The sequence below is a fragment of the Eleginops maclovinus genome, chromosome 12, assembly GCF_036324505.1.
Source record: "Eleginops maclovinus isolate JMC-PN-2008 ecotype Puerto Natales chromosome 12, JC_Emac_rtc_rv5, whole genome shotgun sequence".
Lineage (NCBI taxonomy): Eukaryota > Metazoa > Chordata > Actinopteri > Perciformes > Eleginopidae > Eleginops > Eleginops maclovinus.
The window spans coordinates 19,385,395-19,411,999 of record NC_086360.1 but is presented as its reverse complement, the minus strand read 5'-3'; the positions used below and the strand labels follow the sequence as shown (position 1 = coordinate 19,411,999).

Genomic DNA, 26,605 nt, shown 5'->3' with positions numbered 1-26,605 from the left:
CTCATAGGTTTGATATTCGGTGTCATTGAAACTGATCTTGGTGAAAGAGAATGATAAAACAGGTATGCAGACAGCCATCGCGGTTTGTCAGAAAATGATAATGAATCACCTGGAACCTGCGATAGATTACAGCACATGGAGAAAACATTAAGTGAGTCTGGATAAAATAAGACTTTTTCGTTTGTTGTTTAAACTGTGACCAGCTGAGAGCTAAATTGACTATACTGCTAATTGAGTGAAACCAAGGTGATGCGCACTGACACATAGAACATTTAAACCAGACAACAGACGTAAGAAATGTCCCAGGTGAATCGTTTTCAAATGTTTTCTTTCTAGGTGTGATATGAAGTTGTCTCATGTGGGAATGTCAACATGAAAAAGACACAATATTTGTCCAGCACATGCTTTGAAAAAAAGGTTTAAACGTGTGGTTTCTTTATGAAAAGGTGAGCCGTTTTTTAAAATTGAAAGACAAGGGTGTCGGGTAACAACACTACAGGCTGTCTGTCAATCTAACTCTGTTACTAAACAATATCTTTCAAATAACAAACACGTGTAGTCCGTTTTGAGGTATCTAGACATACCCTTAGTTTTTGATATAGCTACCTAAATATGGTTGAATGTAATTTGAGTTTGAGCTTCACAACATCAATCTAGAGTTGACAGTAATGCTAGGGGCTCTGTGAGGCTATACTTAAGCACAGTGGTGCAACACCAGAAGGCTAACAAACTCACAACTACACGCATTTACTGGGTACCGTATAATAATGACTACCCTAATTTAGCATGCTAATTTTTGCAATCTAGCCTGATAGACAAACATCCTTTTTGTAGGTATTTGGTCATAAACCAAAATATAGGATGAAATTACAACACTGCTAAATTGAAAAGTCAGGGTATCACCAAATGTATCACAAGGCTTCTCTGGGGTACACCTAAGCATTGCATAACATTTTATTTAAAAAACCATAACATATATAGAAAATATATTTGGATTACTCCAGAAAACATAACTCTGACATGAACTGTGGGGTTGTTGCCTTTGAGGACCCTTTACATGCTACAGGGAAGGGAAAACCCCCAAAAAGCATAATTGTGCTTAATAAAATCGTTTGGCAATGCTTTGGTGTGACCAAAATTATGTATGAAATACCAAAACAAAATGTCAGAATAGCCACTTAAGTAATTTTGAGAGCTCCCTTGGTTCCCCCCTCAATGAGGCTGCAGTTGAGCAACTCTTCCCATCGGCATGCTCACAGACATGCCTATACCCACAAACACGCTCATCATCTGTGTCCCACTATTTTATGGCTAATCTGTACCAGATCTCAACACTAATCCCTTGATTGCCCCGAGGATCAACATGATGGGCTCTTAAAGATGGACATGATGACACAAAAACACACCTGACACGAGAAACGCCAGTAAAACTCCCAGCGCCACTCCACAGCTTCCTGCCGCGGCTTTGAAACAATAACACAGAGGAGGGAAAACAATTCTCTGCAAACAAGATTACAGCTGCACAAGCTTAAAGGGCTTGCAATTAAATATGTCTTCCAGACAACAAAGGCAAACACAGAGTTATCTTAGTTTTTATACGAACTGAAAAAACATCACGCATGATTTCCTGGCAATCTGTGGTAATCACCATGGAGAGCTGGTGGACCATCAAAGATACAATCAACCACTTAAGACACACAGTCAGCTCTGTGCTGCTCTGCACTGGCTCTTATTTATGCTCTGATTTCCCTTTTGGCAGAGCTGCAGTTGGTAAGAGTAACCGTATGAACAGAGAGCACAGACATTATGTGGAGAGAGCCATCAGCAAGGATTCAATCTCTCCTCTGCATGCTGCGATGACTGCTGTCGGCTCATTTGTTCCCTCAGGTCTTCTACTGTAAGAGTGTGTGTGTGTGTGTGTGTGTGTGTGTGTGTGTGTGTGTGTGTGTGTGTGTGTGTGTGTGTGTGTGTGTGTGTGTGTGTGTGTGTGTGTGTGTGTGTGTGTGTGTGTGTGTGTGTGTGTGTGTGTGTGTGGGTGTGGGTGTGTGTGTGTGTGTGTAGCTGCTGCTGAATGCACACACCATTCCCACCCAACTCCACCCAGTCCTGAAATACACCAGGCAAGATGGTTACAGACACATATACACCCAGGCATTATAAAAAATAACTGTAGTAATCCTTTAATAATCCTTTGACAAGATATTTTCTGAACCAAAACAAACTGCTCCACAAAGGCAGCTGACTGTTAATGTCTGGAAACAATAGACAAGGATTGACATCAGGGGAGTTTCTCACACAAGCATAACGACGCTTGAATAACTCTTGGATCATTTCAGTTAACTTTAGCTGGATAACGTTACAAATTGGTAAAGGTTAACGGTTTTACTCGTGCAGATATCCAGCAAAAATGTTTCTGCTATTTTGGCAATGAGATGAGCTCCAGGCTTACAAAAAAAGTAATGGGTAAGCTTTGAAAATATGCGTATTTGCAGTTACGCAGATGTTACACTTATTTTTATAGCTGTAGTGCTCAACTCTCAGACTTCATAAGCACTCTGCCTGAATATTAGACTATTTCAGATATTCCTTATAAAGCTTTTCTAAAGCAACACCAAGAAATTGAGGAGTTTGCTACACCTCAGGAAGACAAGTTGCTATTTAGCATGATGAGTGAGTGTCCTTCTTTTTGTCAAAAAACCTTTATCTTTTCTTGTGTATAGGCTAATAAAAATGTACCAAGTATACAAAAATGTTAGACAGAACAACACCTTCCCATTTCCTAGTGGAAGTGGAAAGGGCTGTAAACGGAAAGTATGCCTTGTGGATGACTTTATGAAAAGGTGAGCCGTTTTCTAAAATTGAAAGACAAGGGTGTCGGGTAACAACACTACAGGCTGTCTGTCAATCTAACTCTGTTACTATATCTAATATCTTTCAAATAACAAACACGTGTAGCCCGTTTTGAGGTATCTAGACATACCCTTAGTTTTTGATATACCTACCTAAATATGGTTGAATGTAATTTGAGTTTGTGGTCTTCACAACATCAATCTAGAGAAACAATTTAGTGGAAGTGGAAAGGGCTGTTCACGGAAAGTATGCCTTGTGGATGACTTGAGATAAAAGGTAATATATATTGGCAAACTATTTGATTATAATGACATTGAATTTAGCAATATTGCCCAATTTAATACACAAAAGAGGAATAGAAGTGCCACTAATCAGAAACTTAAAGTTAATTATGAATACTAATAGTTATTGGGAGCAATTGGAAGTATCAACAGTTATTACTAAATTTGACCAATTAACAAATGGATAATTGATAAGTTAGATATTGATAAGTTCTTTGATGAAATGACATATTATCAACCCCAAATAACTAAATGTGGAAAGTTTAACATTAGAAATGCTAATCGATGTCGTTCATTTATATATTATTAATACTGCGTATTGTGAAAAATGCAAGACTAAATGCATATTGGCTTATAAGAAACCTTTATATAAACTTGTATAACTATTATTATGTACCCATAGAAAAAGAAAAGCAATATATTTAGGCCAATGACTTACTACTTATGAATAAGTAACTGTTGATTATAGATCTAAACCAAACCCAAGCTCCAGAAGGGTTTGGTATAACCGGTTCAAAGGCACTATTATGATCACACTCAGTCAGTCACCGTGCAGCAGGAGCAGGGAGGACGTGCTCGCCCCTGTCGGTTGTTCATGGAAGTGATCCAGATCATGAGGGCTGGACTGGATCCAGGTGCAAAAAAAGCCTGGCAGGATCATTAAGAAGGAGCTCTCCGCCGCAGAGCGCACACACTTGCGCACACTCACACACACTGCATCACACACACTCAGCAGAGCAGAGGAGCTCTCATCCTGATCGGTGCCAGACGCACGGACGACTTTTTGTTTACGCGAGTTTTATTACGTTTTTGTCCAGTTGTTATACATATATATATATATATATATATATATATATAAATAGTGTATATTACACTTTTGTCTGAAGGTTGAAGTTAGTGTTTAAGTTTATGGTTGTTGTTTTTCACGAAAATTGGAATATATTTCGGAATTAAAAGTGGACAGACTCCTTCACGACGCGCAGGTACAGTAACGTTTAATAGAAATAAGGACAGGATCCATATCACTTTAGGGAGTTTTTTCCCATAGTGTATGGTCTTTGATTAAATCCATATTTCTTATTTCCCCCCTTCTTCTCCGCTTGCAGGAGTCCTCTTTAAAAAGTTCACCCAGCATTGTCTTTCCGAGGCAGGAGCGCTCAACTTGTCAGTGCGACTTCGTCTGGGGTGTTTTTTTTGACTAAAGTGTTCCCAGAAATGGTGGGGCACCTACATTTACAAGCGATGGATGATAGCCTAAAAGGAAAGAACCGGGAAGGGTTGCTCGATAGTCCGGATTCGGGGTTACCCCCCAGCCCCAGTCCACCCTTCTGCTCCCTCTCCCCGGGTCTGATCGAGTCGCGCTCCGGCAGCTGCACGACGCCCGTCGAAAGCCATCATGGATATTATAAAAAGGAAAGCAGAGAAGGCAAACTGGTAAGAAACATAACGCTGTATTGACTGTGTGATTTGCAACAATTTTGTAATGTGCAAGCTGTGACTTGGGTCTGTTTTGTGTCTTCATTGACAGACTGAATTGAAGGATAAAAAGATCTAATGGCAAAATAATGACGCTGCTGCGAGAGAAACTGTAATTCTGAGAGCTTTTTACTTTTTGGCAAGAAACAGATCTCACTTCAGTCCTTTACTCACATAACATCTGGAAGCTCTCTCTCTCTCTCTCTCTCTCTCTCTCTCTCTCTCTCTCTCTCTCTCTCTCTCTCTCTCTCTCTCTCTCTCTCTCTCTCTCTCAGAAATTCCTCAGTTTGCAAACTTCTGATCTTGTACTTGTGCTAAAGATGTCACTGCCCCTCAATAAGCCAGTCAAAAATGGGCCCAGACTACAAGGTGTCATTAGGGGTCTTTGGGTGTTCATTATAGGCCGACTTGGGTTTCCAATCTGGGGTCCAGGGACTCCCGGGGGTCCTTGCCAGGATTTCAGGGGCTCCCAGCGTGATGACAGAAAGCTTTATCACTTTAATTGCTTCACTCATCTCAGTGAAGGTGTGTGGCCTACACTAAAAGCATGACTAGGTAATCAGGTTTCTGTCTCTTGCCTTACATGACAAGACACTAAAAATGTTATAACGCAATGCTCTGTGATGGATTAACATCGGCACTGTCTGTTTCCAGTCTGAGGTCTATCTTGACAACCATGTGTATGCTAGAGCAGAATAATCTAAATGAAAGTTGAAAACATACAAAGGCATAAACTAGCTTTATAGAACCTTACAATAACCACCAGCACTGTTCATTTGAAAATCCTTCAAATAAACAGAAATTGTCAAATTGGTTGACTATTGGATAAATTCTGCCCAACTTGGGATTGAGAAAAGCTAAGTCTGATAGAAATGGCAACACATGTTATATGTCAGAAAACAATGTAGAATAATGCCTTCAAATGTTTTGTTTTGTCCGAACAAAACCCATGGATTCATTTTGTTGTGATATAATACAGAGAGACGCAAGACAGATCCATATTAAGAGACTAAAAGCAGCATTTTCTGCCATTTCTTTATGGACAATAAAATAGTGGGCGATTATTTTCTGTCAAACTAATCTTTGCAGCTCTACTCGCAAATGTTTTCAGATGTTGCATATGTTTTTGATTGCCTGGCTATTTTAACAAGAGAAGGATATTCCATTGAAACGTTTTTTTACAGTCATTTTCCTCGTACATGTTATGATCCTTCTTATTTCTTTACATGTTTATCATGTCTGGTTGAATGACACACCCCAAGTTGGCAGCCAAAACATTAAAGAACGTCAGTTTTGCATTTTAGAAATGTGAGTCTAGTCCAACCCATAGTTACCTGAGTGTTAAGTGTCACGATCAGTCTGTGAACACCAACATCAGAGTCACAAAATGAAAAGCTGAACGTAGGAGTTAAAGTACAAGGAAGCAGAAAGGATTCTCTAAAGATGATTAGGGCTGCACATATAAGTCGAGTAAATGAGTAGTCGATCGGTAGAGAAGTAATCAGCAAATGTTTCTATTGTTAGTAAACTGTTATTGTTGTTTTGAAACTTCTGAAATATTAAGATTTCATGCTTTTACCTTATGTCAAAGTGAATATTTTTGGGTTGAAGATTGACAAATTAAAACACTTGAAGACTTAGAAACTGGAATGGGTATGTTTCAGTAATTTCTGACCAAGAAATGAATCCAAAAACCCTGAAAATAATTAGCATTTGAATGAATATTGAAAACAATGTAGGTTCTGTTGATTCTTTTTGAGTGATCTAGAAAATGAAAGATAATTTCATCATTTGGAAATTGATAATCGGGGTCTTTCTGGATTTATTAATGTTCTGTTCCCCATGTCTGTGGATTGGACCCGTTTGATGCCTCAGTCTCAGCTCAAATCTCACACGGACTTCAGCAATGTATAACATTGAAATATTTAGAAAAACAATATACTTAATAGTCAACCATTATTAACTTATTAAGTTGTGCATTTTTGTTTTGTTATTTTCTGAAAAACACAGATAGCTTTGGAGCCATAGGGAATCTGTTTTCTGTCTTTGATTAGATCTAATTTGAAAACTGCAATATGTGCAACTACAGTTCGTTAAATGGACCCATCCAAGAGTAACCCTAAGGCAATATGAGTTCTCATTCAGCTGAGGTCAGACATGTCACTACACATAGTAGATTATGTGCTATGGAAACTAACATTTAAAACAATTAAAATGGCTATTAATGATTCAGTGATTTGTGTGACACATGACAAGGCTGATTTGATTGAAAATTATTTCCAGGTCACTCCCATTCTCAAAAGTCTTCAGAACATGTCTGCGCAGGTCGGAGTGGCTTTTAAAGAGTCTGAGGGAGGCTTCAGAAATGCAGCGCTGCATCCTGGGAGTTGCGTGACATTGGTTTGTTGAAGCCTGAAACAGAGAAAGAGAAAGATCCTCTAATCCTCTGGAGGTTCAGATTAGTAGGACTTCTCAGCTTTGTGTTTTTTCTTTCAAAGATCCGTCCTGATAGGGGCTGCTTGTGTTGCTAATCCCATCTGTGTACCTGTGTGTATGGAAACAACCAAAACTCATCGTCAGGTATAGAGTTTTCAAGTTACAAGACTGTGAGGACGAGAGGATGCATGCATCTGTTTCTTTCCAACTCTATTTATGTGTTGTTTTTGTACGCCACCTACCAACAATCCTCCAGTTCTATTCTGGGGTGCAGGGTCTTGTTAGAGCTGCTGCAGTGCATTGCATAAGAGCTTGATGACCTCTCACTTCTAAATGAAATGTGAAGCAACCCTGTTCTCGAATGTATGCAGATGTGGGATACATATTCTTATAAACATGTTAACTAACAAAGGGGACTAGACGCATGCAACAAATGAGTGTGGCCATGCAATCTGTGTGTGTCAGACCTGCAGAATGTTGTGTACATGTCCTGCTCAAGGATTCAAGGATACCGGTCAAGTGTCAGTGGATTAAAATCGAGGACAGACAGGAGACATATCTCATGACAATTTTCTAAATCTGCCTCACCGTGTGATACCGATGCTGTTAAATTAACGTCCTTGCAAACACCAGGATGCAAAGTCAGATCACTTCCTCAAAACAGCAGGCAGTTGGAAAAGTGTGTGTTTGAGTTGGCGTTTCTCTCAGCAGCTCTGCATTGTGCATTGTATATTGTGTGGGTGGCTCAGCTGCAGAGTGTTTTTGCTGGGCAGAAATGTGCTTCCAGGGGGGTTTATGCTCTGCGAGCTTACTGGGGGATCCACTGTCTGGAGGTGACCTCCCCTCCATTCAAGAATGTTTGCTTTGCAGAAGTTGCCAGAACATACTGTGGTGAAATACCTGGGATGCTCTCCATGCCGGAGCAGTGGAGGTAAAGACAATCCCAAGTCCTACAGTTTTTTTAGGCCATGAGGTACCAGCAGCAGAAAGTGAAGAGCCTGCAGACTAACTTTTTTCCAGTCTGGTGGTTAAACTAGCAGCTGTGTAAGTCCAGCTTCAGCGCTCAGATAGTGTGTGGGTGATGATCGTAGGTAAGAAGAGCTTCACACAGCGATGTGCCGTGCCCTTGTCCTGTTCTCACTCGTCCCCTGTAGTGGCATGTGCGCTTTGCTGCGGCCAAACCACAGCATGTGACAGCCTCTCGTGTGTAACGTGAGAGGTGTTAGTGTTGTGGTTGGGGTGCCATTTGATTCAGATTGGTCAGAGAAACACATGCAAAGAAAACAGTCAGTGTGTGACAGGATCTGTATTTGTGATTGGTGCAGCTCTGTTTGTCCCCCTGTGGCCCCAGAGGGGACACTCAGGGGTAAAATGGCAGTGCTAAAACAAACCTGGTTCATACTGTACAGTTAGTTGAGTACAGTATATCTCTATCCCATCTGGTGTGGCAGCGTAAGGCAGACACTGAGTGTATCCCATGAAAATGAATGTGTAGTATGATTGCAACAGGAGTTTAAGTATGTTAATTGTACCCATTTTTGGTTCATTGAATTTTAATTAGATCATTATTATTCATAAAGGAACATCTTAACCCTACTAAGGGGATTTAAACCATATGCTAAACGCAAATAGTGTTAACAATTTGTGATATTCACCACTCAAGATGACCATGAGTATTAGAGAGGCTCCCTCACACACAAGCATGCTTGCTAATGTGAACCCATTATGAGAATATTTAATATCATCCACTTATTATCTTATGAGAGCATCATCTCCACCCGACAACATAACATTTTAGTTTTGCATTTTGTAACATTGGTAGGCCCAAACATCTGTTAGCCTATTTTCAGTCTAAACACACACAGTCACACTCACACAGGCTATGTCAGAGCCACACGTCTCTAGACAGCTGGAAAAAAACGATTTACCTCCAACACTTCATTGGGCAGGACCCACACAGTGTAATTATCTGATTAAAATGGAAGTGTTGCCCAAACTAATCTAATTATTGTTGTAGTATTAGCCGTTCAACGGACAAGGCGAGTTCTCATGAGGGCGTATCAAGGAGCATGTTTTCCTGGAGAGGGTGGGGACTGCAGTGGTTTTAATTTGGGTTTCTGGCTCGGCTGAAAACCCCCAACCACGCTGGCATCTTTTTAACTGGAATTCCTCGAATGGACACGTTGGCAGGCTTGTTACCAACAGTTCAGCAGTTCATGGATGTTTCTGTGAGATTGTGACTCTTGTGTTTCCTCTGCCCAGCTGCCCTACCTGCTGCTGAACTCCACGGGCACAGACCCAAAGACTCGCATGCATCCTGTGTTCTTTGGAGAAAGCATCGAGGTCAACCCCAAACCGGAGCAGGAAATCAAGTAAGGGAACTTTGCAATGTGGAGCCTAATTCACTTATTTGGAGGAATATTCACATACACACTTTTATTTATTCATAGATATGCAATATTACATTTCAAAATCATTAATAATATTACTTTTTTGTCACTTATTTTAATAATGTTGCTCTCAAAATCTTGTGCAAAACTAGTTTTCTACTTACATTTACTTATTTTACTAAGTTAGTATTAGGATAACAAATATTTTTTTACACTTGATTTGATTCTCATGTTGTTATAATATTGTAGGAAAAATAATCTTACTCTTCTTGCTTTTCAATTTTTTGCTGGTGTTTTTATTACTTCCATTAGACTTCATATTTTTACCTTTATTATTGTATTCTTATATTGTTGTGATGTTTGAGCATTATTAGGCACAAATCGGGATTTCTTAAGTAAAATGTTATCTTTTCTTATTCTCTCAACAACACTGCCACCTAGCGGTCCACTTTAGCTGTGTTTCTAAAAAAGTTGTCACCCTTTTTCTCTTTACAGATGCAACTCCGAGGTCAAGTACGACTCCGACAAGCACTACCAGGACCAGGTGTATTGCACCCCGGTTCCCACGCCCACCTCTTTCAGCGAGACAGTGGTGGCGGTGAGGAACTGCACCTGGAGGAGCTACAAGTCCCAAGTTTACCTGGAGCCTCGGCAGAAACCCATCAGCTACCGAAGCACCACCATCATCTACCCGAAGCACGCCAAGAACACTTACCGCACCACGCTCAACTACAACGCCGCGGGCTCCCGCCGCTGGTTCGTGTCCACGGTGCAGCTGGAGTCCAGTGAGGATACTAGTCCCTGTATCATCTACACAGAGGATCTGTAGGGCCCAGAATGCACTGGGAGAGGGCTACCTGGTGATCATATTATGTGTGTTTGAGGACAAGGAACTTGGGAAGGCCTATATTGAAAGGGAAATACTTCAAGTAATACCCACAGCCCCTGAAAAACCCTACTCTGTTCATCTTTACTCGCCATGGAGGAAACTGTTGGAACCCTTTATCGACATTTCACCTGAGTTTCTGTAGACCTTCTACTGATGCAGTCTTTAAAAAGAGAGTCTGTCCTTTTGCAGTTTGAAGCTGCACTTCAATGGTTAATGTCTTATTTAACAAAAGAGCTGACAAATTGGTGGCCTTCCCTCTCTTTCAGGTTGGATTGTAACCTCAGTGAAGGTGATGGACTGTGTTTGCAGAGACAACTTGAGATATGGTGGATATCAGCTCGGAGCCGGTGCAAACCTAGTCACGCCAATGCAAAGCTTTCTAATATGGCTTTATTGCACTTGTTTTCTATATCAAAAGTCCTCCCAGTGGACTTGCATTGCAGGGGTGGGGGGATTTCAGTACTGCGTGTGAAAAATTGGACCAAAGTTTATCTCTCTGTATGACCTCCACACACTGAGACAGAACGCCTGATTTTGCTGTACAGCATCAATTAACACACATTAAAACAGCAGCCTGACTGTAGAATTAAGACTAATAAAAAGAAGGATTACAGCACAATAACATCTGATGCCTTGAGACTATTTACAAGGGAGATATTTAAATCCTCTAAATCTTACTGTTGGATCAGTCATAGATTAAACGTTTGTTGAACCAAATGTTTGTTCAAATTTGATTTGAACTCTTTAATTAAGGTAATGAAAGATTCAATTGAGGGTGTTTTGTTAAACAGGTTTGGCTGCAGATCAACAATCAAGGAAGTTTGGAAATAAAGAAACAGCATTATTCATTATTTATTAAAAGTTGAACATTTAAAACTCACTGAATCTGCTTCATCAGATTATTGAGAACATTGGTGTTTCAATGCCAAAAACTGAATATTGCCAGCAGTGCATGTTTTCTAGTTGCTTCAGTCAGTGTAACGTCATTGGTGTCAGACGGTTGAGCTTTTCAGTGGGGGAGTGTTTGACAATGTTAAACACTTCTCTTTCACAACTCTCAGTACCCTTTTCCATGAGAGCCAAACACAAAAACAAGAACTATTTCCAGCTGAAGATTTCGGCTTCAAAAAGGGCAAACACGGTTGTGATTATTTGGCACCAGCTATCTGTAAATACATCAGTTACTGAAAAGTTTTGAGTGATTTACTAAATTATTTTGCACAAATAAAACTTAAGGAATGTCTTAGCTATTAAGTCATTTGCCAGATATAAAAACATGGATGATGTAAACATGTCACTGTAAGCTTATCAAATTATGTTTTGTTAATATAGGTAATACTTTTTTATTTATTAGTGTAAACATGGATAAATATGTGTTTTCAGTGTCATGAAATATCCAACTATGCAAAGCTAACAATATTTGGCGTTTTAGTCTGACATTGTTCACACTAAGTTAAGTAATTTATAGTCATGTTGTTATTTATAAAAAATAATTTAAATATTTACAGGCAGATATTATATGTTAGTTCTTTTAATCAAAACTAGTCGTATTTAAGCAAGCTTCCTAACGTTATGTAGCCTACAGCAGCTACAGCTGACAGTTAATGGGCGTACATCAATTAATAACCCATCTCTACTCAAAAAAACCTTCTTAATTTAGTGATATTTACATCTACACCAAGTGAGAACTTCCTTTGTAGCCTTGAATTTACAAGTAGCTGGTGCCGACGAGTGTTCCCTGTTGTTTTACAGATATCAAAACATTGTCATATTGAACCAACATCCGATCATCCTGTTGAAGATGTAAAATATAAGTTTATTGAGCTTTTTTTGTGTCCGTCTGATATATATATTTAGATTATTGAACATGGACAATATTGAGACATCAGACTTTACCTCAAATTTCCCTAGGTATCCATTTGACTTCATTGCAAATGTGTTTTTCCGAATTTCAGTTGAGGTATTGAACTTGCAGTCTTGGTTATTTTATAGTTTGAGTAACCCTCCAGGCAAGTGTAAGGGTAGGAGATAGATGGAGGCATTATGGGAAGGTGGTGCATCAGTACTGTCAGATGGGTATTGGGTTTTAATGAGGGAACAGTAAGTAGACAAAGAGGGGAACATCAGTTCTGCTCTTTCAAAAGGAAAACTGAACAAGAGAAAATATTCTGAAGATGGCTTTTTATACCAAACAGTGAAGTTATTGAAAAGATGACGGAGGGTTTTGCTATGTGTAGACGGTCTGTGAAATGTCAGAGAATGATGAGAGAAAGTTGGTGGGTGTCGAGATTAATGCGTTGGTGTTTTTATGTGAGATACTTGTGTTTCCTAACACTTGATTTTGTTACTGTACATTTTTTTCCTGTTGTATATGTGGCATCAAGGCACTTCATATTTCTCTTTATATTTTTGTACGTCAATCAATCGTTTGAGTTCTGATTAAAGAAGATAATTTAAAAAGATGTATATCCTAAATGAATAAAACATTGCAATTCCTAAAACCCATTTCTGTTGTGTTGAATACATTGCTACATCTTAAAGAGTATGTTGTATTTGCCTGCTTAGCAATGATGCTCTTTCTCTGTTACGCATCGCAGAAAAGTCTCCACAAGTGTGATGTCCAAACACAACGAAGGAAGATAGGAAGGTAGGAATCACTTACCTAAAATATGCTTTACTTTTGGAGGTCTACTGCCTACTCTGGACAAACTCCTACTGCAGAATTAAAAAGCCTGATTATCAGCTGCTTAGGAAGTCAGCAGAAACCATCGTCCCTATTCAGTGAGAGAAAACAGAGACACTTTTTTGAGGTAACAAAACTGGAAACTTCATTGGGTTGGACTGAATATAAAGACGTTGTTCTATGTTGTAAATTGAGAAAGGAAAGGATAACATCTTATTACACTGTCACTGACGAGAGATATATTAAAACTTCAGGATTAGGATGGATCAGGAATATATTTTTTGTTTGAATATTACTCAATTTATACAAAATTATTCGTTTCTAAGTTTTCAGAATTCTATGTCAAACGCATTCAACTGTTAAATACTATGCTTGTGCTGCCCCCTTGTGGCACCTTACCCGTCCTGCAGGGCTAAGACAGAGACAGACAGACAGACAGACAAATACTTTATTCATCCCAAATTGGAAATAGGATCGTGTTTTTCAAAAGTGTTCAGGCATTAAAATCTTAAACTTAAAGGTGTTAGAAAGTATAAACATAATACATTTAAATGAACTAAAATAACAATGAAACATTAAGCAGCAGCAAGTCTATATACAACCGTATAAAAGGACATGAAGCACAAAAATACTCAATATAAAATGGACAAAGTAAAAGCGTTACTGTGCAGAAATCCAAAAACAAACACACAGGATTAAATAACACGACACCGAGACCATGAATGGCAATAAGCTTTTTATTTAAACATTAAGGCAGTGTCTTTTTTGTTTTTCATTTTTACACTGCTATCCACAAAGCTTGCTGGTGGGCATGTAGAATTTAACCATGTGAATATTTCTTTTATTTTTTTATTTTTTGTAATACCAACCTTGAAGCAAGCCACATAAATATTTACATCTCTTCAGTTTTATATACAATCCTTGCTATTATACAGTGGGTTATAATAAAAAAAATCATTATGCACAGAATGGTTGAACAATGTACTGTTTATGTCGATCCCCCCCACCCCCCCTTTGACAGTCCTGGGAGCACATCATGAATGAATTCCCGTCCTTTCACGTTTCGAAAGATTACTTGAGATTTGTGACGTGACGGAAATCGATACAAACTGTAAGAACAATGAACCAAATGGATGCTTGTTAAAATTTGTTTCAGTATACTTTTAAAAACAACGTATTAGTTCGACATCAGTTTAGGGAACAGCTGGATATGGCTTAGTCTGTTTACCGTCACATTCTTAAATTTCATCAGTGGATAAATGATATACAAGCAGAAACCAAATGTACAAAGCCTGGCTGATGAAATTAAAAACCCTCCTTCAGTATTGATAGAAAAAGGAAAAATAGAACAGGCCTAAACATGGCTGAGCTTTCTGCAGGTGTGGCAGGTGGGATGAAGGAGGAAGAGGAGGTAGTCCTTTAACAGTCCTGTTTGTGAGAATCAACAGTGACAAAATGAACGAGCGATGGAGAGGTAAATCTTCCTAAACCACTGACCAAGCTCACTGTAATCACTGCAGTTTTTCAGTCAGAGGGCAGAGTGCGTCCCTAAGTCACAAGCCTAAAACATTTCACACGTCATTTGCACAGAGGGTGACCTTTACAATGCTGCAGTAAACCGTGACAACATGTCAACTCGAGTTACATAAAACTACCAGAATGCTTTTGAATGCCCCCCCCCCTCCACTTCTTCTGAGCAGTACAAAGAGAAGATGCAATGAAGTACACTTGAAGCATGACATGGCTCCAGCTGAGCTTCCGTTTTGAAGATGAATCTAATGTGTGAAACAGTTAAAAGCTAAGGCTGTGATGGATCTCCAAGTAAAGAAAAAATACACACAAAATGTTTTTGTTTTTTTAAAAGAGGACGTTTTTCCTTTGCGGTTTTGTTTTATTATAATTCCCTGCGTGGACAGTATTAACTGTCATGGGGGTTAAAAGAAAAAATTGTGCGTCACTTGGTAACTTCAGTACTGTATATGTAAAATAAATGGCACTTAACACTAGGAATATCTCATAACTGTACAAAATCTGCCTGGATGAGGAGTTGGGTCCCAGCTCCCCCTCTAGGCAGTAAAAGGTCAGAGGTCAGACTGTCACAACAGCTCCTAGACAGGATCGTAGCAGGCCAGCTGAAGCCGACGCCACCATGGACCAAGGGTTGTAGGAAGATGGCTTTATTTGTCACCTCTCTTTAATGCGGGCGAACTCCAAGTGATGCTGAGGAGTTCGCCTTTAAGCAGCTTTAAGGTCGGTCTGCACCGGCTCGCAGCGGCTTAGTCGTCGTTCACTAAAATGTGATTGTCGCTTTGAGTGTGGGAGCGATAAAGAATATCGGTGGCAAGACCAAAATAAACAGATTAAAGGATACCTACACAGTGGGATTTATATGCTGTTTTTGAGTCCATTTTGCACCCGTCCCAGGACACAGAATCTTAAAAATGCCATTGTGAACAGACTGACAACTAAGTGCTTAATATCCAAAAAACTTTCAACAAACACAGACATGATTAATATAAAAACAGTGAGAAAGTGTCACTTGTTTCAGTGCCATCCATCTGGCAAATCATCTCTCCCCTTGCCTGAGATCAACAGGCCTTTGCTGTTCCTCAGGATTCCCCCCCCCAATATATGACGACATCAGCAATGAACAGCATGTTTACCCTGTAAACCAATGATATGACCCTCCCCGCATAACAATCTCTGTCCCCCCCACCCCAGCCCCAAAAAAGATACACCATTGCAGATAATAGACAACAAATGACACCATCAAAAGTTCACCATCAAAAAGTACTAAAGGTCTCAGCTCACGTTCCAAACACAGGACTGGACTGACTGAATTTAAAGAAGCAAAAGAACAAACTGAAACAAGAAAAAGGAGATGTTAATTCTCCTCCCGTCGCCTTGCACGTGTTCCTGTAGTGGTAGCAGTGCACAGGCCGCCTGGAGGACACTGAGGAAACTCCAGAGGGTCCTCGCTGCGGGGGCCGCGGCATTAAGGTCAGATCTGTGGTTGCAATCTGTCGTTAGAGGGGCTGTCGGCAGGCCAACAACCCGACTCCGGGGTCCCTTCCACACAAGTGTCAGCACATCAGAGCATAACACCCAGAAGGTGCAGGTTCATGTGTCTGTATCGATAAGGCCAGTGAGGAAAAGGTAGTAAAGTAAGTAAAAAAAAAATAATAATAAAAAAAAAGAGAAAACAAAAAATAAGTGATTTGTCCTTTAGGGTAGTCCTGGAGTGAATGCATAACACGTAGGTGCAAACACACGCACGCACGCACGCACACACACACGGAGCAGCAGGGTCTCAGCTCATCGCTGCTTTGTATCTCAGGTGTGTGAAAGAAGAAGGACTCGATCAATGCTTGAAAACTGGCGGAGGAAATGCAGAGTGGAATGGTGAGGTTTGCAGGTGTGTGTGTGTGTGTGTGTGTGTGTGTGTGTCTGCAGCAGCGGAGAGTTGGTTGACTGTTAGCGGGTTCTTGTGGTTCGATAGGTTTCCGGGTCACTCGCCGTCAGACAGGGTCTCGTACTGAGACATGAGCAGAGGCTTGGGCTCCTCCTCCCAGGAGCGGCCCTGTCCTTGCCCCGGCGCAGGGCCCTGCCCCCCCAGCTGCCCAGAGGAGGGTGAGGGAGCGGACACTGTCCCGCTGGGGAAACGCATTATCAATGGATTACACGGGAAGGGAGTTGGAGTTGAACCTGCAGAAGGCAAAATGACAGAGTTATTAAGATGAGTTTAGGACACTCTCCTCTTTTCCAGCAACCTTACAAAATGTAACTGAGGTAAGAATAGATCAAAATCTTTTCTTAGTTTTTAAGATAAGATAATTACTTTATTAATCCCAGACTGGGAAATGTTTGCCTTATTTCATTTAGATTTGACTTTTCCATTTAGTTTTCATAGCGTTACAAAAACAGCCTTGCAAATAACTATCAATGAGGTCATAGTGGGTCTTCAGAGGTGTATTCCTACCTGTGGAGGAAGGTCGATCCTCCCACACACGGTTGGTGAGAGGAGTCCGCCGGTTGCAGTCTCCCTCAGAATGGACTGAGGACACGGAGGAGGGTCTCTCCCCCCCGGACAGACCCGGTCCTGGAGATTTAGCCTTGCGCCCATTAGAGCGCCCGCTGCCCTTTGAAGACTTTCCCCCGCCTGTGAACAAAGATCACAACAGTTTGAACCCACGGTGTTACAATCCTGCGCAAAACCTTTTCTGTTTTGAGCCGCCTAATGATAACTAACAGACCTTGAGTATCTTCCTTGAACTATTCTACCAAATCATTTTAGACCATACTGTTTCATGGGGCTTCATGGAAGACTCAAATAAATAACGAACTTTAATTTGTAAGCGGGTAATAAAAATGCCAAAGAAAATCAATAAGCTCACGAGCCTACTTCAAATCAAATTAGGACTAAAGATATCAGCTTAAGAAACCAAAAGTTGTGATACAAAGCTGGACAGTGCCTTCAAGAGAAAATGTAAAGCCTTAAATTGCACCTTGGAAAACCACACATGCAAGAATATACTGGAGTGAAGAAGACCTTAAAATGTGTGTGTGTAACACAAATAGAGGAATTGACAATAAAATGGATTTGGACATTTGAAATGTCTGAGGATGTCCCACCTTGTGAGAAGAAGTCTTCTCCTCGTCCGTCGGCTGCAGGCATACCCGCCGATCCCATCAGGTTAGAGGGGTTGGATGGAGAGCGTTCCTCAGACTGATCATCATAATTGCCCATTAAGGCCTTTCTGATAATGGCCTCCAGGCCTATCGAGTTCCCGGGTTGCTCTGAAGCTGGGTGGGAGCGGACAGGTACAGGTCCTGTGCAAGGAAGAAGTGTTACACAGGTTAGAGGGAGAAAGGGAAGCAGAGGGAGTGGTAATATCGCTCCGGCGTCAGTGCAGGGGGATAAACCAAGGGATGAATTTCTCTCTTGCAAGCATCAGATGTCACCAGTGCCCGGGAAATTTAGCGCATCGGTGTCATCTGATAACGCAGGTCAAGTTAATTTCCTGTGTAAACTCCACCTTTCACACACCCTTAGATCCTCAGAGGATTGCCCACAAAAGCTGTACTGTGAACACAAGCAGCCGGGTATAAAAGTTGTTTATCTAAATCCATCTACAGGATGAGGGTGGGGATGTGGAAAACTGCTACCTTCTGGGGGTAATTGAGCTTGATCCATGCGTTAAAGGGCTTTTGCAGTACAAAGCAAGTGTTCTTTCCAGCAAGTCAAACTCTGCAACTAAACAACTCATGTGGTTAAGTCCAGGTTGTTATGCTGCAGAACACATCCACTGCTGTGTGTCATAAAAGGCCATTTCTGACTATAAATCAATAGAACTGTAAGGTTTAAAAACATTACCTGCATTGGTTGAGGCCGGCATGTTGAAGATCTCTGTTCCTGGCTGACCAGCATCTGAAAGAGCCAGCAGGGTGTTTCATTAATGTCAATTAATGAAGCAATTTCTCTCGGGATAAATAAAGCTTCTTGAATCTTGAATCTCTTAAAACCCATGTACGTTGTTATTCTGCAGAGCATTTTGATTTGTGCTGAGGTCAGACTTACTGAAATCACCATCATTTCCCACCACGGTCATCTTCTTGATCATCTCCTGCTTCTTGGACTTCACAATAGCCGAGGTGCTCTCGGTCAACTTGCTGAAGAAAGCCGGAGGCTGCGACGTGTTAGGAGGGGAACGGGAGCCCATTCTACAAGAGAGGGGAGACACAATTAGATAAAGATTTGCAAATGTAGGATTGTGGAGGCTTCCTCATTGAAAAAAAGCAGCGATGGAGAGGTTCAGCAAAATGAAACACTATAAATAGAGACCCTTTTTAAAATGAAAACCAGCATCCTTCTCTGAAAGCCCATTAGCTCCATCTCTAACCTCACCGCCACATAGAGACATCTGATTAATCATAGGACTTCTGACGAATTAAAAAAGGTAGTGATGTCTATGTATAAAAGCTTGCATGTTGTTGGAATAGATGTTCCCTGTCCTGTAGCTCTAAACAACTACACCTTAGATCCTAAACTGCAGCCCTGCTAATCTTAATACTATACAAGCTATGTCCATTATAAACTGAACATGTTGAGAGATAGTCTGTTAGCTGATGGTGTGTAGATCCACAGCGATGTTACCCTTGCTCCCCCTGCTCGCTGGAATAGGAGGCCACTCCCTGGACCTCCGGTTCAGAGCTGGCGCCAGCAGGAGACACCGGCTCAATGCCATCGTTAGAAAGACTAATGGGTGAAGTCTTGGGCTGAGGAGGAGACCTGCAGGGAAAACAAAAACAGATACATTACATTATGAATGACAGCGATACAAATAGATGAATGACTTGTTTCAACAATGGACATAGGGTAAGACGGTGTTAGAGGATTACATCACCTGCAAAATGACTGACAAGTCAGTTAAGGAACATGTAGAAGACATTGCCACCCCATTCCTTTAACGGATATTTCTGTTGATTACGTTCGCCTTGATTCGTACCTGTCTCTGTTGCGTTCTCCACAGTGGGCCTCTTGATATCGGGACCCCTGGTTAGACTCTTGTGAGGTTGGGGGCATCTGGGAGGCACTGGGGGGACGGGTTAGGTCCAGGACAGGAGAGCCGTGGTAGCTTTGCTGTTGCTGGCTCTGCCTGGTGTAGTCCTTAGTGATCACCTCCTGTTGGGAGTGCAAACACATCCACATCAGAAATGGGATGACACTGGAATGCATCAGTGCTTTAGATGAGCAGAAATAGCAATACCAGAGTACAAATATTCTGTTATACGTAGACTAAAAATAATGTTGGCATCAAAATGTACTTCAAGAGCAAACAGTAAAAGTACTTATTCCACAGAATTAACTTACCACTCCAGAATAATAACAAATGATATGATATTTGATTTTAATTATTGGTGCATAAATGTGTTCACCATTTTTATTATGCAGATAGCAAAGAAGGAACTTATTGTATTACTGTACACACTGCCCAGTAGCTTGTGCATGTCACTAAGGGATCAACAATCCTTTCTCCTTACCATCAGTAATATTATTAACTTATTTGTTGATTAGATTTTGAATCATTCATCATCTGAATAACAATATTCAAAGTGATTTAAGCCATAAAATAAATGTAGTAGAGTATTTCGCTGTTGTATTTTACTGGAGAAGCATCAAGAAGCAGGAAATAGAAACAGTTTAATAAAGTTCCTCAAAATGTTACTTTTGAATATATTGTCCATTATACATTAAGCATCAGAATTCCTTGAACCTACCACCACTGCTCAGCACTTTAAGCCACTTAGGAAACATGCTATTACATTGTGATCTAAATATTGTTATTGTGTATTTTGTGCCATTTGTTTTGCAGTGGTTGAGAGAACTTACACTGATGTGCTGTGCCAGGGTGACCACCCGCTGGCTGCCTTTAACACAGGGGGACGGGGGCTGCTGGCCCGGGGACAGTCTCTCTTCAGACGGGGGACGGTACAGACCGTGTGTCTCCATCTTCTGTTGAGCTGTTGGACACACACACACACACACACACACACACACACACACACACACACACACACACACACACACACACACACACACACACACACACACACACACACACACACACACACACACACACACACACACACACACACACACACACACACACACACACACACACACACACACACACACACACACACACACACACACACACACACACACACACACACACACACACACACACACACACACACACACACACACGTTAGTTTTCTATGGAGTCTGTGGTGACACAATTCGAATTCGCCAATGAGACACATGCTTAATTCAGAAAGTGTTTGTCCACACATCAGGATTAAATGGTGGTTGTGCAATTAAACATCTCATGTAGCATCTGCACATGAAAGCTCAAAGGGGCAACCTTTCATAGAAACATACTATATGACAATGTGTGTGACAGCTACTTCAAATCTTTGAAATATTCAAAATGAACTCTTTGCATGCACATCAAAAAAAGACTAGCTTTGACCAGAAATGATGCTAAAATCAACTGGCTTTGCATCAGTGACTCATAAATGAAGAAGTCGATTTAAAAACAACGGACCATGGTTCCTCAATTAATAGATTTGTAAAGAAAAGGTCATGCATCATAAATATATTTACTGTATGTTAAGATAAAAGAAGCTATAAATACTAACTCAAGATACACCCAGTCATGCTGATGAATAAATAAATATATGAAACTGTTGAACCGTGTAAGCCTATGAGCCTGTTTCAAGACAGTTTTTCTTCCTCTTTTCCGACACAAGTCTTGCACTACAGTATTAATCTCAGGAGAGGATGATGTAAGTGTAGTGCAGGGAGCAGAGCTGACTGTATGGTCTCCAGATGAGTCCCCTAAAGGACCAGCATGCTGTGGTTTCCGTTAGCTAGCAATGTTCATCTCAACAAAAACTAATCTGCATTTCCATCGGGCCCTGTATACTAGTTTTTGAATAGAGGGCCACATTAACAAGTCTGTGTGGCAGTCTTGTCTGTATGCTTCCTAACATTCTGTACATACAAAAAGGCGTTATTCATTTGAGCATGCGGTCTCACTTTCCCTAAAGGCATTTCTTTAAAACGTAAAAAAATCACAGTCCACATGACGGACAAACTCCCAGAGTATTGATTGAGACAGATGTGTGAGTGTGTGAAAAAAATAATATATATAAAATCAGCATCAATTACAGTGAACCGTAAAAAGGAACATGCAGAGATTTGGGGGGGGGGGGTAGAAGTTGCAGTACCCCCTTCCCTTGGATGGCTGAAAGTCTTTTCCACGTCCCTCCCCTTTCCCATCCTCTTCCTCACCGCCGCGCTGGGACCCCAGGGAGTCAGTTTGGTGGTTAGTAAGGCTTTTTAATGCTTCTAATGTACGGGACAAGAAGTCTCTATTTCAATTTAGTCACCTGGGTTACATGTAGTGCCCAGCGAAATGTGTTTCCGATAGGAGTCTCTACAGGACAGAGCAGTGAAGTAGAAGCACCGCACGTCAGAAGTGAATAAGTGTTTGAATTACAGGCAGTCTCATTTAACATATGGTATAAAAGCCTCCTGCCGTGAAATGTCGTTAATATTTTGGTCATGCCCACTTGAATGTGAGGAAATATTCTGTTTAAAGTAAGCAGCCGAATGGGAGGGAGGAGGGGTGCCACATGTTAAATTCAAGTCACATCCTGTACGAGAAGACAATGAAAAGAAGCAGCAAAGGATGTTCTGCCTCAATTTCCCAACATCTTACTTAAAATTAAACTTTAAAGGACACCTAGGATCTTCTTCATGGAAAATTAAATGTGTTGTGATGTTAGTAATTATTAAATAATCAATGCTATTAACTGCTTTTATTTAATCTCAGCCCGTCAGGTCCAATTAGGACGGGCTTATTTTCCAGAGGGCACCCTCGGTGGCCTTTAAGTTTGTAAAGAAGAACTAATTTTAAAAAAGCAAAAAAGTATAGCATTGAAGGAAAAAAAATGTAAATGAATTGGGCTGATTTGATAATGCCGACCACCACAGCGTGCAATAGGCCACAGACTGACGGGGGAGGGTCTGGGTGATGAGGGGGACCCTGGGATCCAGAGCGTCTTACCATCAGTGGCGCTGCTGGCAACAAGCGAGCCCGTCTCTGCCATCCCCGTTTCACAAGAAATTTGACGCATAATAACCGCGTTTATGAAGTTGGCCGCAGTCATGGTGGTCTTACCGAGTACTCGGAGCTCTTGTTCCTGAATGGACATCGCTTTGTTTTGAGTCTTTTCCCTACTAGGTGTACCACTTTCTCCGCGGCCAGGGGGGTTATCCGACTGGTGAGGCAGCAGGTGGGGCCGACCTGAAGGCGAGCCGTAGGAACCGGGGTACATCCCTCCTGGGCCGGGGCTGGACAGCTTGGGGTCAGATTTACTGGAGGGCCCGTGCTGGTCCTGCATGTGCTTGGGGAGACCACCCCTGTTCTTGCCTCCATCGCGGCTCTGCTCTTTGGCTACACTCGAGTCCATGGCAGTTGGGTAGGCCTCAGGGGGGACACCTGTCCTCTGGAGGTGGCCAGGGTAACCTTGGTAGCGGGCCGACCCGGAGGACATGGACCTGGCAGGCCACAATAAAACATGCTTAGTAAACAAGAGAATCTAAGTCCTTTTTAAAGGAAATGAGCTCAGGCAAATATCACTATTTCATCAGCAGAACTGAAATGCAGTTTACCGAAACACAGAGGAGCTGGAGTGTTCGCTGACAGAAAGACTCTTGCCCCCGGTGTTGTGCAGGACACTCGGCCTCTGCTGCACGTTCTCCTGGGTGCGAGGGGACACTGGGGAGTGCTGGTGGCTGTACGGTTGGGAGGAGGGTCTCACACTGCTGCTGCTGCTGCTGGCCAAGCTGTGCTCTGTACCTGAGGGGAACACACACATTCAGTTACTAACACATTTCTTCCCTTATTACCTGGCCTTTCAATTCGTCAAGACTCTCAAATGTATACATGCTAGAAAAGACAAGATTCCTTCAGTAATTCAAGGTAACTAGGGGTCAGTTATTTATAAACAAAAGGTCATTTTGCAGGTTAAGTCATCCTCTAACACTGTTTGATCGTCCATAATAAAAACAAGGCTTCACTGATTTGTATTTATGAATTATCTTTCTTTGCTTGCATAGAAATTATAAACGGTCTGTGCTTCAGACCTGGTCTCCAGATGGGGGCGTGCTCCACATTCCCCATAGACCCGCCCTTCTCTCGGTCCCGCTCTCGATCTCTGTCTCTCTCCCTCTCGCGGTCCCTTTCCCTCTCGCGGTCTCTCTCCCGTTCTCTTTCCCTGTCTCTCTCTCGGTCGCGTTCCCGCTCCCGCTCTCTCTCCCGCTCTCGGTCTCTCTCCCGGTCCCTCTCCCTCTCTCTGTCGCGCTCACGGTCTCGCTCGCGTTCTGAAGACGGGCCTTGCATCTTGTTCATGTGCGAGGAGCCAACTGTACAGAAAGAAAAGGAGGAAAACAAATGATTATAAAAAACAACACAACTGCACCACATTTATCAGAGAGCTTTGTTCTGTGAACGGAAGCGTACCGGGAGAGATGGGGGAGGTGGTGTAAGGCCTGCCAGGGAAGGTGGCGGTTCCCCCTGGGATGTAGGTGATGCGATCCATTGGGGAGCCGGCGGCCCCTGCAGAGGGAGGGACCAGGACAGGTAAGTGTGGCACCTGAGAAAGATCGATGATTCCTAGGAGACACAAATTTAAGAAAGTTAAAGCAGGACCCCGACAGCTGCTCCGGGTATGTTTTGGTAACGGATTAATAAAGTTCCCATATTGATCCATGTCACAAAATGTAACACAACTTGACTTGAGGTTTTTCTTCTATAATAATGTGAGGAAAAACAAAGATTTGGTTTGAGTTTTACACCAAAAAGATAATAATGGATTGAGTAATAGGCGAGTCTTTCTTGCCTCTTCTGATTGGATGATGCTTTACTGAGCATTCTCTAATAAATGATGCGAGTCATGTTCCTATAAATACTTGCTCTGGTTGTGTATGCCATCTTTATGTATTTGTTGTTCATTTACATTTTTTTTACTTGAATATAACAAAAACCAAACTCACTCAATGCTTGTTTATTGATTCTACATGGCAACCACTTTTCAGCAACTGAAAAGCATTTCAAAGTTTTCGTTATAAAATTATTTATTAAACAACAAATGGATAATAATTGCTGTTGCAAGTTGATGTATTTGACGCCCAGCCCGATAAAACACTCACAGTGACAACAACCAACTGTCCCATAATTCACAATGCTCCCTTCTCCAGCATTGATTTCCCACAATTGCTTGCCTCAAAAATTCCACCAAAGTCTAGCAATAAGGTATAAAATAGATAAATATATAATAGATTAAATACGAAAACTAAGTGGGAAAAATAAATCCAAAAGACTATGACAAATCTATCATTTTAAGAGAAAAAAACGATGCAATCTAGAAATCTATTATCCACCGGAGTTGCAGAGGTAGATACATGGCTAGTTAGGCCTTTATGTTTCATCCTTTATGTTTCATCTTACAGGTGATTCTGTTATGAAAGCAACATGCAGCTGTTAAAGAATGGTTTCCGCTCCCAGCAAACTCCATCTCCATGTTTGTGCTGGGATAGTCTTAAGTTTAGTGTGCTAAACAACTTCAAAAGCCTGCGTGAAGACAACTTAAGCCTCAAATGTCAGTGGGTGTTGTCGGCTATCCTTACCACGGGGGCCTCCAGAGTAGGGCATGGTAAGGGGCTGGTCGCGTGGAGTAAGGCCCCTCAGCAGGTCAGAGCGCTGGGCAGCCATGGCAGCAGCTGCAGGCCACTGGTGCATCTGCTGCGAGGTGATGTAGTCATTGAGCAACGTCTGGCGGTTCTCCAGGGCCGCGGTGTCGGGAAAGCCACGGATGAGGTAGGGGTAGGGATGCGGGTACGCTGGGTTGGGCGCTAGGTGGCGAGGCAAGTAGTAGGCGGCTGTGGATGAAGGGGAAAAAAATAAAGACTGTGAGAAAATGTCTGTCAGTCGTATTTGAAATCCAAATGATTACAGGACACACTACGCTATATTTACTTATTGGTATTGAATAGACGCCTTCTCATGAGTGTGTAGGCGTGTACAGAAAAGGCTTACGTAATATCTTTCTTTCCCTACTTTCAAATGTCAGACTGGGAAAATGTTGCCAGAAAAATGTGCTTTTTTCCCCTTTTTTTGTCTAAGAGTTGTACAATGGCACTCTGAAAAAACATTCATTCTCAATTATTGGACAGGGACAAGATAGTTTAAGCTCTTTGTAGCAGGAGTCTGATCAGGTCACAAGAACTGAAGACACCCAAGAGGAAACATTTTTTTTCCATCCAAGTAGTGGCTGTACCTGGATCAATGGGGATGCCCCGGGGCAGCGACGAAGGATCGAAGGCTATGGGGATTTGACGGTACACTTCTGCAGCCCCTAGACCCTGCAGCAGGCGCTCGTAGGTCTGCTGGTCTGGAACACCTTGGAGCGGGGATTTGGTGGCGTTCATCTCTCTGGGGGTCGGTGTGGACTTGCGCTCCTGAGGCGGATTCTTACTTGAACCTAAAACATAAACAAGAAAAGAAATGTAATGTACAGACTCGGTGAGGTGAGACCTATGTTATTCCAAATGATTGAGCTGACTTAGACCCACCATCATGCTGCCTTTGGCTAGCCTCCCTGGACAGAGGGGAGCCACGATGAGAAGGCCCGGGGTAAGGGGCCCTTAAGGCGGCTTTGTCCTCATAGCCCCCTGGACTATGGTGGGACTTGCCTCCCTGCTCCGACCCCAGTGTAAGAGGAGAGGAGCGGGCGATACTGCTAGCTGTACTGACAACGGCGCTGGGCCGGCCTTTTGGTGCATCTTCGTAGCGGCCCCTCTCAGTCCGCATGTCCATGTGTGAGGCTGGGTTGTGGTAGGAACGCGGTGAGCTGGCTATGATGGAGCGGACATCATGACGTTTCCCTGAACCAGATGGCTCCTGCTTCATGGGTGTTCCCTGAAAAGAACAGGAAATGATCAGTAAAGCGTAGAGGATGCCAAACATAG

The 26,605-nt window shown here is 41.9% G+C and overlaps 2 protein-coding genes across 6 annotated transcripts in view; one reads left to right on the top strand and one right to left on the bottom strand.

Annotated features, from left to right (window-relative positions):
• The first annotated feature begins 3,803 nt into the window (after positions 1-3,803).
• On the top strand, positions 3,804-12,827 carry rflna (refilin A). Its single transcript, XM_063897670.1, has 4 exons — positions 3,804-4,114; positions 4,238-4,565; positions 9,306-9,415; positions 9,929-12,827. Exons 2-4 carry the CDS (start codon positions 4,347-4,349, stop codon positions 10,260-10,262), a joined length of 663 nt encoding a protein of 220 aa, XP_063753740.1. The 5' UTR covers positions 3,804-4,114; positions 4,238-4,346; the 3' UTR covers positions 10,263-12,827.
• An 899-nt stretch (positions 12,828-13,726) lies between these two features.
• ncor2 (nuclear receptor corepressor 2) overlaps positions 13,727-26,605 on the bottom strand; it is an 83,341-nt gene continuing 70,462 nt past the window's right edge. For 4 of the 5 annotated variants that reach the window (XM_063896978.1, XM_063896980.1, XM_063896977.1 and 1 more), the window contains 15 exons: positions 26,210-26,555; positions 25,915-26,118; positions 25,265-25,516; positions 24,099-24,251; positions 23,723-24,001; positions 23,249-23,435; positions 22,641-23,134; positions 20,396-20,526; positions 19,512-19,687; positions 19,160-19,294; positions 18,584-18,726; positions 18,380-18,433; positions 17,638-17,835; positions 16,985-17,164; positions 13,727-16,710 (listed from right to left, as the gene is read on the bottom strand). In XM_063896978.1, the coding sequence (XP_063753048.1) occupies positions 16,514-16,710; positions 16,985-17,164; positions 17,638-17,835; positions 18,380-18,433; positions 18,584-18,726; positions 19,160-19,294; positions 19,512-19,687; positions 20,396-20,526; positions 22,641-23,134; positions 23,249-23,435; positions 23,723-24,001; positions 24,099-24,251; positions 25,265-25,516; positions 25,915-26,118; positions 26,210-26,555 (3,129 nt within the window). In that variant the 3' untranslated portion in view covers positions 13,727-16,513. The remainder of the gene's footprint in view (positions 16,711-16,984; positions 17,165-17,637; positions 17,836-18,379; positions 18,434-18,583; positions 18,727-19,159; positions 19,295-19,511; positions 19,688-20,395; positions 20,527-22,640; positions 23,135-23,248; positions 23,436-23,722; positions 24,002-24,098; positions 24,252-25,264; positions 25,517-25,914; positions 26,119-26,209; positions 26,556-26,605) is intronic. The other variant, XM_063896982.1, reaches the window with a different exon arrangement.

What these genes read in the sequence shown, in the direction of transcription:
- rflna (XM_063897670.1), top strand. Translation starts at nt 4,347, where the DNA reads ATGGTGGGGCACCTACATTTACAAGCGATGGATGATAGCCTAAAAGGA. An exon ending in AAAGCAGAGAAGGCAAACTG is followed by an intron (nt 4,566 to 9,305) that starts GTAAGAAACATA and finishes TCCTCTGCCCAG; the next exon opens with CTGCCCTACCTGCTGCTGAA. An exon ending in AAACCGGAGCAGGAAATCAA is followed by an intron (nt 9,416 to 9,928) that starts GTAAGGGAACTT and finishes TTCTCTTTACAG; the next exon opens with ATGCAACTCCGAGGTCAAGT.